We start from the raw sequence: 14,902 nt of genomic DNA, 5'->3' as shown, positions 1-14,902 counted from the left end.
AATAATTTAATTAAATTAACTTAATTGTTATTTAAGTACAAATCAAGAGGACGCGTTTGATTTATACTTAATTATTATATAAAATAAATTATTGAAATATCTTATGTTTTATTTACTAAAAGTATTCGCGAGTAAAAATGCAGTAAATAACTTTAAACCTCTATTATACCCATACACCAAAGTTATAACTACCCAATAATATACTTCTTAAATACAATTAAATTATTCAATCTTACTCTAGTTCACTTTGCGCAATAATGACGTGTACAAAAATAATAAATTAAAAATATTTTCTTTAATCAAACAATCTAGTTACATATATAACTTAGATGCGATATTTGGCCTTATTTTAATTGAAAAACGATTAAACTATCATTATAATAGCTTAGTGTTTTCATTAACGTAAATAAAATTTAAAAATAATTTTCACCCCAATAAACTATTAAGCTAACTTTTAGAAATATTCTACGTCTAAGTAATATCTATTAATAATTAAATAAAGCGACGGCAATTGATACGCTTAATACAACTATAGAGCCTACTAAGGTAGGTGCATCATTTTCGTCTATCCATTCGTAAACTGTGTTCAAATACACTCTATTCCAATCCATATCTTGTTGCACCTGATCCCTAAGCCTTTCTGCGATAACCAAGGACGTGTCCAGGTTGCTATGGAGGGAGTTGACCCAATTTGTGAACTGTAATTAAATATTAACATTAATAATCGTAATTTCGTGACAGTTAACATAAGGAGTCAAAAATTTTATACGTACAGACTCTCTTTAAATTGAATCTCTTTATACTTTAACTCGGTGAATTGAATAAAATCAATGTTAATTGGTCCCCTCGGTAATTTTAAGTTGAAGAATAGTATCTTGCTAGCAAGCATGCGATAATTGAAATTGTTTATCTAAGCTCTAAGCTAAGCATCTAGGTTCTCGTAACTGACACGAATTACAATACAGCTCTCACAACTATCGAAAATGTTTTGGCCTGTCCATAGACTAAAGTCGCTCACTCAAAAAAATATTACAAACTTTATTTCGAAGTAAAAATAATAAATCACAAGTTTTAATCAAACTCTTATTTACTTGAATACCCCCCCTCTCGTGGTTTGACGCTTGTTTTGAAGTCTTGGTAATTAGAAATTTATCTCTGGTCGCTTGAGTTTCAAATTATCGAGAGTCATATACCGGTATAGGTAACATAGTTCTATCAGCTTTGGGTTTTGTTGTTGATAACATCGAGTGCAAATGTCAGCCAATTATTAACTAATTATAGTGCCAATACTTGAAATGGAAATTACAGGAAGCGCCTGTGTTGTTTAATTTAGTAATGTTATTATATCGCAATAGGGATCAATATGATAGATCCCATTATGGCTTTTCTGACAAATTTAAATGGAAGGACAATAAAAATTCATGAAAAGTTTTTGAAAAAAATGTACATGATAATATAATTTTAATCAGTATGAAAATGATTCACCCGTTTTTAATTTTGTTTTTTTTTAATTCTTTTATTATACTTACATCAGTTGTCATGTCACCATTAGCAATATTTCTTGACAGTGCGTATAAAACTTCTTCCAATTTCTCGGGTCCTCCCAGTCTAGAAACAATGAATAAACTTAAGAAAAATCGAAACATTGTACAATATTTTAATAAAATTGAGAGTTATACTATACAGTTACACTATATTTTTAAGGATTTAAGTTTCAGATTCAAAGAATATTATTTTTACGTTGCTTAATTAATGTAGCATTTAAATTTATAATACACCTTATAAAGTTAGAAATAACCTATAATCAAGCTCCACCTATAGCGAGTCTCAATTTCGTGGACCTATGAGTTCGATCCCCGGTATCGCTCTTTATAGTCATAATATATCACATACATAATAAGTCAACAAACAGTAAAATGTATGTAATTACTCAGTTTACAAATATTATTAAGATATGTTCGTTCTGCAATCTAGTTATTACATGTCGTGTCATGAATTATCTATTTTCTTATCTTCCAAAATGCAATCCAAATAAAAATTTAGTAATGTCAATATACTAAGTAGGTCTTTGCCTGCATCTTAAATGATACTGTCTCTTGTTTTGTCATGCCTACCCAACAGCTGCCTTGTGTTTATCTCTTTAAACGCGCCATTACAAACAAATTAGCCATAACTTTTTTTGATGTTACAGGAGGCAGATGGGCAGGAGACTCACCTGATGTAAAGTGTTACCGCCGCCCATGGACAGTCGCACGGCCAGAAGGCTCGCAACTGCGCTGCCGGACTTTAGAGAAATGGTATGGTCTTTTCATAAATGACCCTAAGTCGAATTGGTTCGGAAATACTTCAGTAGGCAGCTGGTTCCACATAGCGGTGGTGCGCGGCAAAAATTGCCTTAAGAAACGCTCAGTGTGGAAACGTCATGGTGATGTGGATGATATTTTGTATTCTGCCTTGACGTCCGATGATGAAACACAGCTGCAGATATTATCCGAACAACTACTTACGCATTCCTTATCTGTGCCGTGTTCCGTGATATAAAATCTAATGCTCGTTTTGCATTCTGGAAGCAGGATTTGATGATTGCAATAATAATTCTGGTTTTCTCTTCACTATTGTATGGGCTGTTATCTGCTGCAACTTCTGTTAGATAGCTGTAAAAGTATAATGATAAGTTTTTATATTTATATCAATTGAATTGATGATGATGCAATAAATAAGCGATTCTATTATTCGTGTATTAATGTGATGATTAACCTTAAGGATAAATAGATTAAAATATCGCGTATAATCTTTACTGGTACAATGCTTAAATACAATTTTTAGTTTTAAGTACATGAAAATTACTTGCAATTATTTTAATAAAACATATGATTGGAAAAACGATTTGAAACATCACTCTTCTATACAAACCATTTTTCGGAACTCAAACTTTACCCAAAAAAACCCATCGTTTTATCAGTGCAATGTACACTACTACTCCACTAATACTATCATAATACGGCGCTTAAGTTACTTCTAAGTAGTTTTTAAAATAGTATCAACATTAAACCGTTCTGAAGTCACATTTGTGACTTAAAAATTTAATTATCTTAAACAATATTCGCCCACAACAATGGAAAATTAAAAAAGATAATAACAACTACAGTTTACTTAAAAAGTCCTAGAGCACCACGTGAATAACGCTCATTAATTAAAAACCTCATCCGACTTTCGTTGCATGAATATTTTAATTCAAATCCCTTTGTTCAAAATTCAAAGAATAAAATGCGTTCTATTTTACTTCTTAATAGCGCTTTGTAAGTTTGTGTTAATTCAGCCGATGCAGGTCACAAAGGCAAAGGGGTGGAAACAAAGACGGAATTTAACATGCCCAACCTGACCACTATCTAGGAATTTAAATTAGATTAATAAGCGATAGCTATTTAACAAAGACAACACGTTGCGTGATATCTCATTCTAAGTCTTCATAAAAATTTTAGTGCTCATCGCATACAAATATCGCTTAACTCCTTCTCTATCTTCCTGTCCTGTATTCCCTGTCCACATCACTAACTTTCTTACTAACTACTAACAGACGTGAGTTTGATCTTAAATTATCGGAATTCATGTGCACTTTTTAGAATAATTAGTTTTTTTTGTTCCTGTTTAGTTTTGTCTTAATTGTGTAATATGTATTTTTGCACTTCTTGCCTACCTTATTTAATTTATTACATTTCTCTTCTCACAGTGGTTGCCTGGAGATCGTTCGAAAGCGATAAGGCCGCCAGTTGCCCTCCTTTTAATTTAGTTATGTACACTTTTTACATTATGTGCAACGAAGAGTTTATAAATAAATTTATAAATAAAGTGTCGTATGAAATATAATCGCATAATTTAACTTGATTTCAAGTTGATTGCTGTATCTTCGAAATTTATATTCATTTACATATGATATCTTTGAAGATGATGTGCCTATTTTAGGACATACTTACGATTGTATAAATTCACCATCGCGCGAACAAGCCAGTGATTCGAGTACAACCACTCTCTCGTACTGGTTATTTATAGTTATCAAATGAGCTTGGAGCAGTTCCCTCTCTTCTCCTCCACCAGTCATCATATTGGCACAGAAAACTGCTGGGCGTAGATCAGCAGGTATATTAGGATTCCTAAGAACACATTATTTACGTCTTATACAACTGTGCAATGCAATATTATAGTAAATCATTAGGGTTTAAATAGATTTGAAAAATAAAATTTTTTTTTTTACTCTTCGTAACATTTAACTGGAATTAGTTATAAAAATCGATAATAAAAGGACCAGATATCATATGAGCAAAGTCACACACTCGTACTAAGTAAGGTCTCAATCGACTTCTATTATACATATATATATACATTTTTCACGAAAAGCTCGATTTTAAAAGCTTTGGGCTAAAAATAATAGGTTTATTTCCCACGCTGCATTTCTTATCAGTAACATATCATTCGTCATCATTTGCCCATCATAGCCCTTGCCTTATATATTTTATTTAATTTCCTTAAAAGCCGCAAAAAGTACACGCATTCAAAGCTTTTATTTCAATGCTCACAAAATATATATGTATATTTGCATTGCAATTCATATAGCATTTGTGTTTTATATTAAAATATAATACTTACACAACTGCATTATCTGTAGGATTTCTAAACAAATCAACTGCTGCAGCAATACAAGGCTCGTATTCGCCACGACAAGAAATATCCATAATCAGACCTCGAGACAGGGATCGCATAGCTCGTTCATTCACGTTTAACTCAGGGCTAAATGTTAGATTGGTCTCTGCTGTCATCATTATTCGCCTTATTACTCTCTTAAATATTATAAAAAACAAATGAGTATTTGATATTTTTAATATTGTAATAAATGGTTATATGGGTATTTAATAGTTTCAATATTCATTTGTTTACGCACGAACTACTTTTGTTACACAATCTACCACTTCACGATCCAAGAGTATCTTAGACTATCGGTGTTATACGGTGCTATACGGAGCAATACGAATAATCCATACGGAAGCCTGTTGTCCGGAGTTATCCTATCCAGCCAGGCATCTAATCTACGCGTACACAGAACCTTGCTGGAAGTGTGTGCATACTACCGCAAACAAACAATGATGATCCGTGAATGATGCTCCGTAGAGCATACATTATCGACCGTACGCACGATCCGTACTGTAGAGCTCCGTTTGGATCACCGTACGGACCTCCGAAGCACTAAATGCACTTAGATTACTCGTAATATGTATTAAATTCACATATGAACATATCTTGTAAGCAGACGTTATTTATAATGTTATCATATTCATACAATAAGATTACTTGATCACCGATTACAGATCACTGATACTAAAATTAAGGCTAACCCCAGAAAGCCACACGACAGGACATTTTTGCCTCTTTGTACCTCACACACATTATTGAATATGAATACAAAATCTAGGCCTAGTATGTTTTTTGCTATCGTATACCTGATAGATATCTTGATCCAAGTCTTCGTCACCATCTACAAGTGCCTCGAGATGATTCCTCACTATGTGCATATTTCTTTCAAATGCCTTCCATACAACATACTCCGTCTCGAGATTTAGCGTTAAAACAATCCGTAGCGCAATAGAGTACTCTACTCTTCCAGATCTTGCTAGATTTAAAGCGTCATCAAGGATCTATAAATTACATAAATAACACTTATATTAATAAATATAAACACTTAAAAGGCATTGAGAGTGTCCATGGGCGGCGGTATCACTTAACATCAGGTGAGCCTCCTGCCCGTTTACCCCCTGTTCTATAAAAAAAACAAATCAGACGATAAAATTCAGTTATTAATCATAAACAATCTCTCAACAGCTACGTTAGTATAAAATCATTCGTATCTAAACTTTCAATTAAAACACACAGTATATACCTAAAGTCATCTCCAAGAACTCGTACTTCTCTGTACCTATGTGTGACGGCAAAGGCCAAGGTTGTTTGCGATACCAGAACCAGTCCAGTGTGTACAGATCCCCGTTAACAAAGACGTTACGCCTACTGAATGCCGTCTTCGACACTATCGACATCTTTATATGTTCGCATAGTCAGTAACAATAACGATATTATATATTTAATATTCAAGCTCAAACTCAAAATAATTTTATTTATATAGGTAAGCAAAGTACACTTATGAACGTCAACTAAAGACTAGAAATGGATTCTAAATTAACATTTCATTTCGTTTCGACGTAGAGCAGGTAAGAACTGGCAAGAAACTCTCCACCACTCTATTATATTAATTTTTGTTTTCGACATTTTTGTATCGTACTGGCTAATTACTGTAAGTATTATGTGTGTACTTTTGTAAATAAATAAAAAAATAATGCCAGTAATTCTAGAACTTTAAACACGAGTCTAAATACATTTTAATAAAGATATTGAAATTGGAAATATTGTAATATTATTTAGATCTACATGCATTAATATATATATTACGTACGGTAGCACGGTTGATTGGATGAATAATATTCCGTTGTTCCTCGTCTTCCAAAGCCTCTATAATCCTCTCCCATAATTCGTTATCGTAATTGACTCTATAATAACCTAAAATTATTCAAAGTGAAATAGAAGATATTACAGAGTATTAAAAAAACTGAGAATATAAAAAATAAAAAAAATATTTTATATGGACTCCATTTAATTTTTAATCGCAATAAATAATTATTGAATGTTTTTATTTGAAAAGACGAAATAAATATTTCTCTGGAATGTTTTTTATTATAGCGCGTACTTATTAAACAAAGTGAAAAAGGTTTACACTAAAAATCACTCTTGTGAGTCCTGAAAGTCACATGCTCTGATAGACTTACCTTGACCTTGAACATTAAATATAACCCAGTCCTCGTCTCCAAGATCCATAGAAATGGTTGTAGAAGCCTCCAACAAATGTGTTGGATAAATGTTGTTAAAATCGGGGTTAACTCGAGTTGTAAAACTCAATGGTATCATGAAGTTCATTTGGGGTCGAGATGCGAATCCAAAACGTTCCTGGATAAAATTTAATATATATTTAATTAGAATTACAAAACTGTCTCGCCGCAAAAAAAAGTTGTAAAATTTGTTTATATTCGGGTTAATCAAACCTTTAGCAAAATGGCAACTACGTTACCTACATTTTTTATGATGTTTTTTTCAAGTTATGGTGGGCCTTTAAAAAAGAATGCTAATTGAAATTTCTTGGAGTAGATTTTATAATAGATTGTTTTTAAATACCATTAAAAAATGAACTACAAAACCGGAAGTAAACATTTCTAATGAGTTTTTCAAAAACTTCAACCTATTTTTTTAAATCGTCTTTTGTACAAAAGATTTTTATTTTTTTAAAACTTCTTTTGGACAAAAGATCACTTTACCATTATGAGCCAGAAAAACAGTATTTACAAAAGAGACTGTTATCGCCAGCTCCGAAGAAATTCAAGACGATTAATAATTGAATACCAATGGAGCCACTATTACGGGGATAAAGTCCCGCAGGACAAATAACAAAGTTGCGTGAGGAAAAATGCAAGCAACGTCGTGGTGAACTTGTTTCACCAAGATAACGCCCTCGCACAAGTTCAGAGTTGAGGCTAGGAGCTGGATACCAATTGGTGGAATATCCTCCATTCAACAACCAGCTCCTAATGATTTATACCTATTTCCACAGTTTAAGGAACATCTGATCTCATTTGAAAATCAGGAATAAGCCATAAAGTTGAATATGCCGACGCAGTACTCGCCGCAGTACATGCCTTACTAAGGGCAAAGATATACAAATACATGTATGGATCTGAAAGGTGTCTACGTCGAATAATAATATGTATAATAAATATTTAATAAAAGATAATTGCTTCAAACTCATGGTCCCTAAGTTAAAAATCCACGTCATTAAACGTAAAGTTGTCTTAACGAAACATTTGTCACGTAAAGACTACTAAAATAGACTTACTATTGTGTTTACGTTTTTAGTTTGTTGTCATCTCTGTGCCATGATAGTAATGTGTTTATCTATGAAAATCATTTTTAGTGATCCCCTTCAAGGGTAGATTTTTTATTAATTTTTGGAGTAAAATGCTGTAAGCAACTCAAATTCAACATACCTGAGTAACAATCACACCACTACCCTGTCGCTGTTCGATGCGTACGACAGGGTAATTATTGTTCAAAATCCACGGTTCAATAAAGTCGATTACATTACTTATAAGAGGTGTAGCCTGGCCCCAAACGGTAGACAGAGTATCATAGAAGTTGCGGGAGTTGACATTTGATAGAGACCTGAAAATTATTTCTGATAATATATAACTCAAATTAGATGCAGATAAAACTACCTTAAAAGACGAAACGATCGGGACACGTGTGTAATGCTATACCAACCACTATGAGATATCTTTTGTTATCATTTCTTCTAACCCAGACTTATTCTTATTATGAGAAAAACATATTCTGTGTGATTTAATATGTAAATATTACATTAACTCAAGATTTCTCCAATAGCTACCGAAGACATTACATGACTCCAGTAACATAATTTCGCACTCTTGTTAATTACATTCATTTTTATAAAAAAAACTGTACAGGTATTTGGTCACCATTAAGTGAAATGTTGTCTAACGGAGAATACATCTGTCCAGGAGGTGCTAAGTTTCAGTTCATATATTTGGGTTTTTATTTATAGTAAAACTTACGCCGTATTAAACAGTGTGGCAGCCGCGTTGCGGATGTAATCAACTTCAGGATTTTGAGAGAGAACTAAACTCAACATTCTCATGATGGCTGGAGCTTTTGTTTTGAGCAGGCCATTGATATGGTTTCTTATAGCATCTTCATCATAAATATCTGCACTAATTTGTAAGGGTATGGCGTTCGTGTATGAATCGTATAGTAAACTCTCTTGAATGACATCGCTTACAAATACATGGTCCATATCTATTCGTGCTACTTCCTCGGGGTTTGATTCCAACTAAAAAATATCATAGACTTTTATATATTTTAATAATTGATTTAAAAATGAGAGGACTGTGTTGGATTTTTTTTAAGATATGATACTTTCATCTTTATCATTACTACACCATTTTAAAAAATCCAGAGAATATCGTATATTATATTGTAATTAGATACATAATATAATATATTGTTTGTATAGTTTAACTCAATTGTGCCAATTAATTTGGTGCTTCTGGTATGTAAATTTAGTAATTATAACAGATATCACTCGTTAATTACTTAAAAAATCTACGAACACTCACCGCTCTAGCTGCCTCATATGCTGTGTATCGACCTAAGCCAGTGATAACCCATTGATGCCTCCAGTTCGTGGGAGCCAAGACATATCCAAACCATTGCCTTGCCATTGCTTGTGCGATTTCAATAAAACCAATTTGCTTTTGTTTGGCGGATGCCGATACTTCTATAACGATGTAAGGTTCCCTGAAGAGAAATAAATATTGATACTCATCGCTGCAGTGTAGTTAATTTTATAAGTTACTTGATATTCATAACGAGAATCTTAAAAACATATGGCTCTGAGATATTTTTTGGTCCATTATTCTTATCTTTTTTAGTTTCATTTATATACTAGTTTTTTTTTTACATTTTGCTGTCAACATTTTTGCCAACGCATATATTAAACAATAGAATACACTTATTAATTAAAATTAAGTTGAAAATTATACTGTCGCTTGACTATGATTGAGACAATTTAACATATCAAAATAAAGCGATGTTATAGTATGTTTTTTTACGACACTAACGCCTAATCAGGTACGGGATTTATCCAAATATGTAAACTTTCCATCATCTTTAATATAATTTGATATAATAATATATAAATAAACTTACATTATATTAAATTACGTAAAAATTTATAGTTAACGTTAGCTAAGATGATAATAACGATTTCAAATAAAAAGCTATAACTATAGCTAATAAGCACTAGAAGAAATCGTAGAGCACTCATCGGTTTTAGAAAGATAATTTTAATTATAATTATCATATAAATCATTAATTAGTATTTTGTATACGTTGTATATAGATACACTTACCAGATCGCCATTGTCGATAACGCATACCAATCGCGATCAACATCCGGTAACGCCATTATATGCAATTCGCCTTGCTGATTGGCAATTATATTCTCGTATGGTTTCCCGGTGAAATTATTGAAGAAATTAAAATAACTACTAATAGCTACGTTAGACTGCTGGTCTCCGCTATTACGCCCTGGTCGCGTATACACTATGACTCTTGATGTTGGTAAGTTGGCTGCATTCAGATTGTGAGCTACCATGCCCCAAAGATGCGGGGTTCCTGGTAATGCCTCGAATTGAAGTCTACAATCAAATAGATTTAGTATTGTCTTTTGTTAACATAGCTTTTACACATTTAAAGAAAACACCGTGACCATGCACGCCGTAAAGCACGCGAAACGTCGGAAGAAATTTAAAATTATGTAAAAAAAATAAAATTATTTCTTCAAATACATTTAATTATTATCTCTAGATAATATTAACGAAAAAAGTAATAAATAGTTTATTCAGATTTTTATTGTTTCTAATTGAAGAACAAAGATAGAGAGACGTAGAGAAATAGTCAGATAGTCAGCGGTTGATTGCCACGATATGGCTAACATAACATAACATTTAAAGAAAACACTTTTATACCGGATTGAAGAATAATACATAGATTATTAGAAACTTATTATTATTTTACATAATTTAATAATATTTTTTAGACGATATCAACTCCGGGGAAATAAATACAGATAATACAGCTTTCTCTACAGCTGTGTTACTTTTTGACATTCAACACCTTTTGTCTTCAGTCACCGTGACCACGCACGCTGTAAAGCACGCGAAACGTCGGAAAAAATTAAGAGTTCATAGGTTTGATTCCCGGCTGTGCATCAATGGACTTTCAATGTACGCATTTAACATTCGCTCGAACGGCGAAGGATAACATCATGGGAATCCGGATTGCCTTGACCCAAAAAGTCGTCGGCGTATGACAGGCACAGGAGGCTGATCTTGACTTGTCTATTAGATAGACAAATGATCATGAAACAGATATAAAATTATGTAGCCCAGACCTAAAAAAGTTGTAGGGCCAGTGATTTTTTTAATTTTATGTTTCAACTGACAAATAAAGCTAATATAACATTATTGTATGTGATTTTTAAAAGTATCGATAAGATTGTTTTAAGGTGATACCAATTAAGTTAATACCTATTTCGAAGAATTTTATTTATACAGAGAGCCTTATTAGTGAAACTTTGAATACATACTCGTTTGCATTCGGTTGCTCTGCTAATCGTTTGGAGTTAGCAATAACATGATTGTATGAATTAAGTCCAGCGAATGTAAGCGAAATTGTTGTTTGAATATCAGGCTCATCAATACAAGGGAAGACACGTCGAGCATTTGTTGGGTGAAGATTCATAGCCACATATGAGCTGAAACAAATGTTCAATGTTAAGAAAAGGAAATGTATAGAAAACTCAATCAAAATAACATAGTATACGTAATGTTGGCATTGGAAACACATGTCCTGAAAGACCTACTTAATTACATTAACGTTAAAAACGTTAAACAACACTTGATCCTAATCAATCAACAGTTCAAACAATTTGTAATACCCAAAAGTTAGCGATTAAAAAGAGTGGCGGAAAGATTCTTGGCAGCTCTTCTTGTCCGCTATACGCTTTTGACTTGCGAACTGGTATTAAATGTAAATTTTGAATTAATTTAACTTCTTTTAACGACTTGACTTAAAAAATAATGTTAATAAACTAGAATGTATTGTTTTAATGACACTAAATTCTAAATCAAGTATTATATGTAACGCTAATGAATCTCTATTTGTCAAGTTATAGGTTGTTTGACCTTACATCGGTGAAAGGGATTTTGGCGTTAAATTAATCACAAAACTTTTTTACATGAATGTAATATTTTTTTAAATAATTACTCTGTATCGAAGCGTCCTCTATATATACCAATACCAGCATTTTTCAAATCTCCCGTATATTCCACAATCACGATGAGTAAAGACGATGTTTCGTCAGGTGTAATTTTCAATTTGCCATCTTGCAGTTCCCATCTTGATACAATTTCATTAGCAACAGAAAAGCTCCCCACTACAACACTTGTAGCTGTCAAATCTTCAACATACAATTCTATAGGGTCATTTCTAGTATCTTCTGTTAATAGAACTTCTATAACTGCTCGACCAGTAAAACTTGCTTCCTCTACTGTTAGTTTAATTGTGTATCGTCTGGCATTTTGTCCGGGTCTCAGAGATTTAGGATTTATAACTGAAGAATCAGTACTTTCCAAATAATTTTGGTTTTTATTGTTTACTAACGGGTAACTTGAAACATAGGCATAACAAAGGATGCATACCACTAATTGCCATTTGTATTTTAACCGTGTCATTTTGTCACGTTGCTCTCAATCGGAACACTGAATAAAATACTCAGAAATAGGTCGCTAATGATAAATCGGATACTTGAATTTTGATAGTGTCATTTTACTTTGATGAGATAAAGGTTATCGAACGGTATTTCTGTAGTACCATATACAAGCTATACAATTTATCATTACATGGTACCGTTGACGGTAATATAATGTATGCAATACATATAATATAATTAAAGTAAAGGACTCAAATTCTCGAGTTTATTGTTCATGGAGTTGGCATAACTTGATTTACTATGGTGATGTCTAAGTTAAAATTACTAACATATAAAAATAAGGTTTAAATTCAAATTTGCTTCCCGTCAATATTGAATACATTTCTTAATGAAGCTAAATTTGAAATATTAATTTTAAAATAAAGTAGTGATTTTCTGTTTTCTGTAATTGTTGTTAAAACGACAATTTTAACCTATTACTGTAAATGAACAGTGGGGCCATACCACCATGATTCTACATAATAACTTTTTTTGCAAATTTGTAATATTGCAACATCAGTATTTGAACAAGAACTATACGATATCAAAATATTTCAGATTATTTAAGATAAACGAAGATTGTGTCAGTCGCGACAGCTCAGGTCATTTTAATGTTAGACAATGTACTATTTATTAAAATATTAAATAAACTTGCCTTTTCAATTATAGATACAACATTACTAATGCAATTTTTCATTTGCTAACTTTAATCAGAAAACCTACTAAATGTTTTTCAGCGACATAATGTGCAAACTTAATTAAGTTAACTTTTCTACGAATTTTTTTTGGGTTTCCTTTACAGGTTTTTTAAATGCATACCACAGGTCGCCTACGGCTATACAAGCACATCAAAGGTTGTAGAATAATATATATCCTTTATTTTTGTTTAATTTTTTAAAACAGTTGTAATTATTATTTATCAAAAATCTCATTTTTTATTGCACTGTTCCTGAGACATCGGGTGCTTTAAATTATAGAGGATTTCAGTTTTACTATATATATTAACCACTCGCGTACAAAAACAGAATATAAGCGAAATAATTAAATGTTAATTGCTATATAACGAATAAATGCAATGTAACAGTGGAAGAGAGTACCTATACTGGCTAGAGTATATATATCTGGCTATACTCCTCTCGGGGCATAACTCCGACAATTTAGAAACTACCATGCTTATAAAACTTAGAAGCCTGAGTGAGCAAGGCCTTTGTTCGTACAGTTATAATATTGTTCAGATATTACGTATACTGCATATCTTAATTAAAATATAAACAATACTCACTCTGCGTCATAGGCACCTCTATAGAATCCAATTCCAGCTGCGGCTAACGATCCCGTATATTGTATTTCAAAATCATGTAACGTTGATTCTACACCAGTATCAATTTCTAATACTCCGTCCTCAGTGTTTACATTATTGATATCAGATGATGTACCACCAGATATTCTTTTAACGGATGATATCGTTAAATCTTCGAAGTAAAACTTTACAGCATCTCCTATAGTGGCATCACTGACTTGCACCGAAATTCTTGCAAGCCCAGCAAAAGTTCCACCACCTAAATTAGGTGTTAGTTTAATATCATATCTGGTTGCAGTCATACCAGCTCTTAGATTGTTCCTAGAGCTGGATTCAATGTTCCTCAACTGTTTTCCATTTTCAACTTCTTCAGTTTCTTTTGTTGAGCTAACTCTACTTGTTATCCGATTTTCATTTCCATCTTCTAAAATAATATTTGTTTGTTCGGGTGCTATCCAATTCGTAAATGAATCATCCTGCGTTTTCAAACTTTCATCAATTAAATCATGTGATGTCTGACTTCTCAAAGGTAGTGTTGAGATTGCTGCTATAATAGTAGACAACGCTACTATTAATTTAAAAACACCCATAATTAATATCCAACTCAGTTCTAGCGAAAAACATACCACCGGTCTACATCTAGAGAATCCCAAACACTAAAAGATCATTCTGACAATATCTTAAAAAGGAAACGCGATAAAAGCCATCGATACGCACACTCGTGTGGTGTGACAATTGATAAAATAAGACAAGTGGTTCTGTCATAGCTCTAAATAAACTTATATTGTTACTTGAGATGGTTTTTGTTCGAAATGCGTTGAGGTCTACTCTGAATCTTTGGTATGACACGGTTTGACATTATTGAAAACCTCACTCAAATAATGAGACGGTTTGTGTACTGTACTGTCACTCATATAAAACATTGTAAGATTATATTGAATAGCTGACGTTAAGGTATAAAGGTACTAGTTGATAATAATCCAAGTGAAATAGAAATAAAATAAAGTTTTAAATAGTACAAAATTTAGACATATTACAATACATGTTTATCTCAGAAGTGCTTTCAGGAAATTCTTTCGGATAATGGTATCTCAGATGATAATTCTATAAAGATACAGAAAATA

At 32.4% G+C, this 14,902-nt stretch overlaps 1 protein-coding gene across 1 annotated transcript; it reads right to left on the bottom strand.

The window, feature by feature from the left end:
• Nucleotides 1-54: 54 nt before the first annotated feature.
• Nucleotides 55-14,445, bottom strand: LOC123710961 (aminopeptidase N-like). The gene is made up of 14 exons (XM_045663305.1): nucleotides 13,761-14,445; nucleotides 11,315-11,482; nucleotides 10,077-10,364; nucleotides 9,282-9,462; nucleotides 8,721-8,995; nucleotides 8,136-8,310; nucleotides 6,867-7,044; nucleotides 6,497-6,600; nucleotides 5,493-5,687; nucleotides 4,645-4,835; nucleotides 3,975-4,151; nucleotides 2,508-2,654; nucleotides 1,530-1,608; nucleotides 55-698 (listed from the first exon to the last, which is right to left on the bottom strand). Exons 1-14 carry the CDS (start codon nucleotides 14,366-14,368, stop codon nucleotides 486-488), a joined length of 2,979 nt encoding a protein of 992 aa, XP_045519261.1. The 5' UTR covers nucleotides 14,369-14,445; the 3' UTR covers nucleotides 55-485.
• Nucleotides 14,446-14,902: the final 457 nt, after the last annotated feature.

This window comes from Pieris brassicae, chromosome 6 (assembly GCF_905147105.1).
Source record: "Pieris brassicae chromosome 6, ilPieBrab1.1, whole genome shotgun sequence".
In the NCBI taxonomy this organism is placed as follows: domain Eukaryota; kingdom Metazoa; phylum Arthropoda; class Insecta; order Lepidoptera; family Pieridae; genus Pieris; species Pieris brassicae.
Note: the sequence above shows the minus strand (reverse complement) of the source record. Positions and strands in the feature narration are given on the sequence as shown.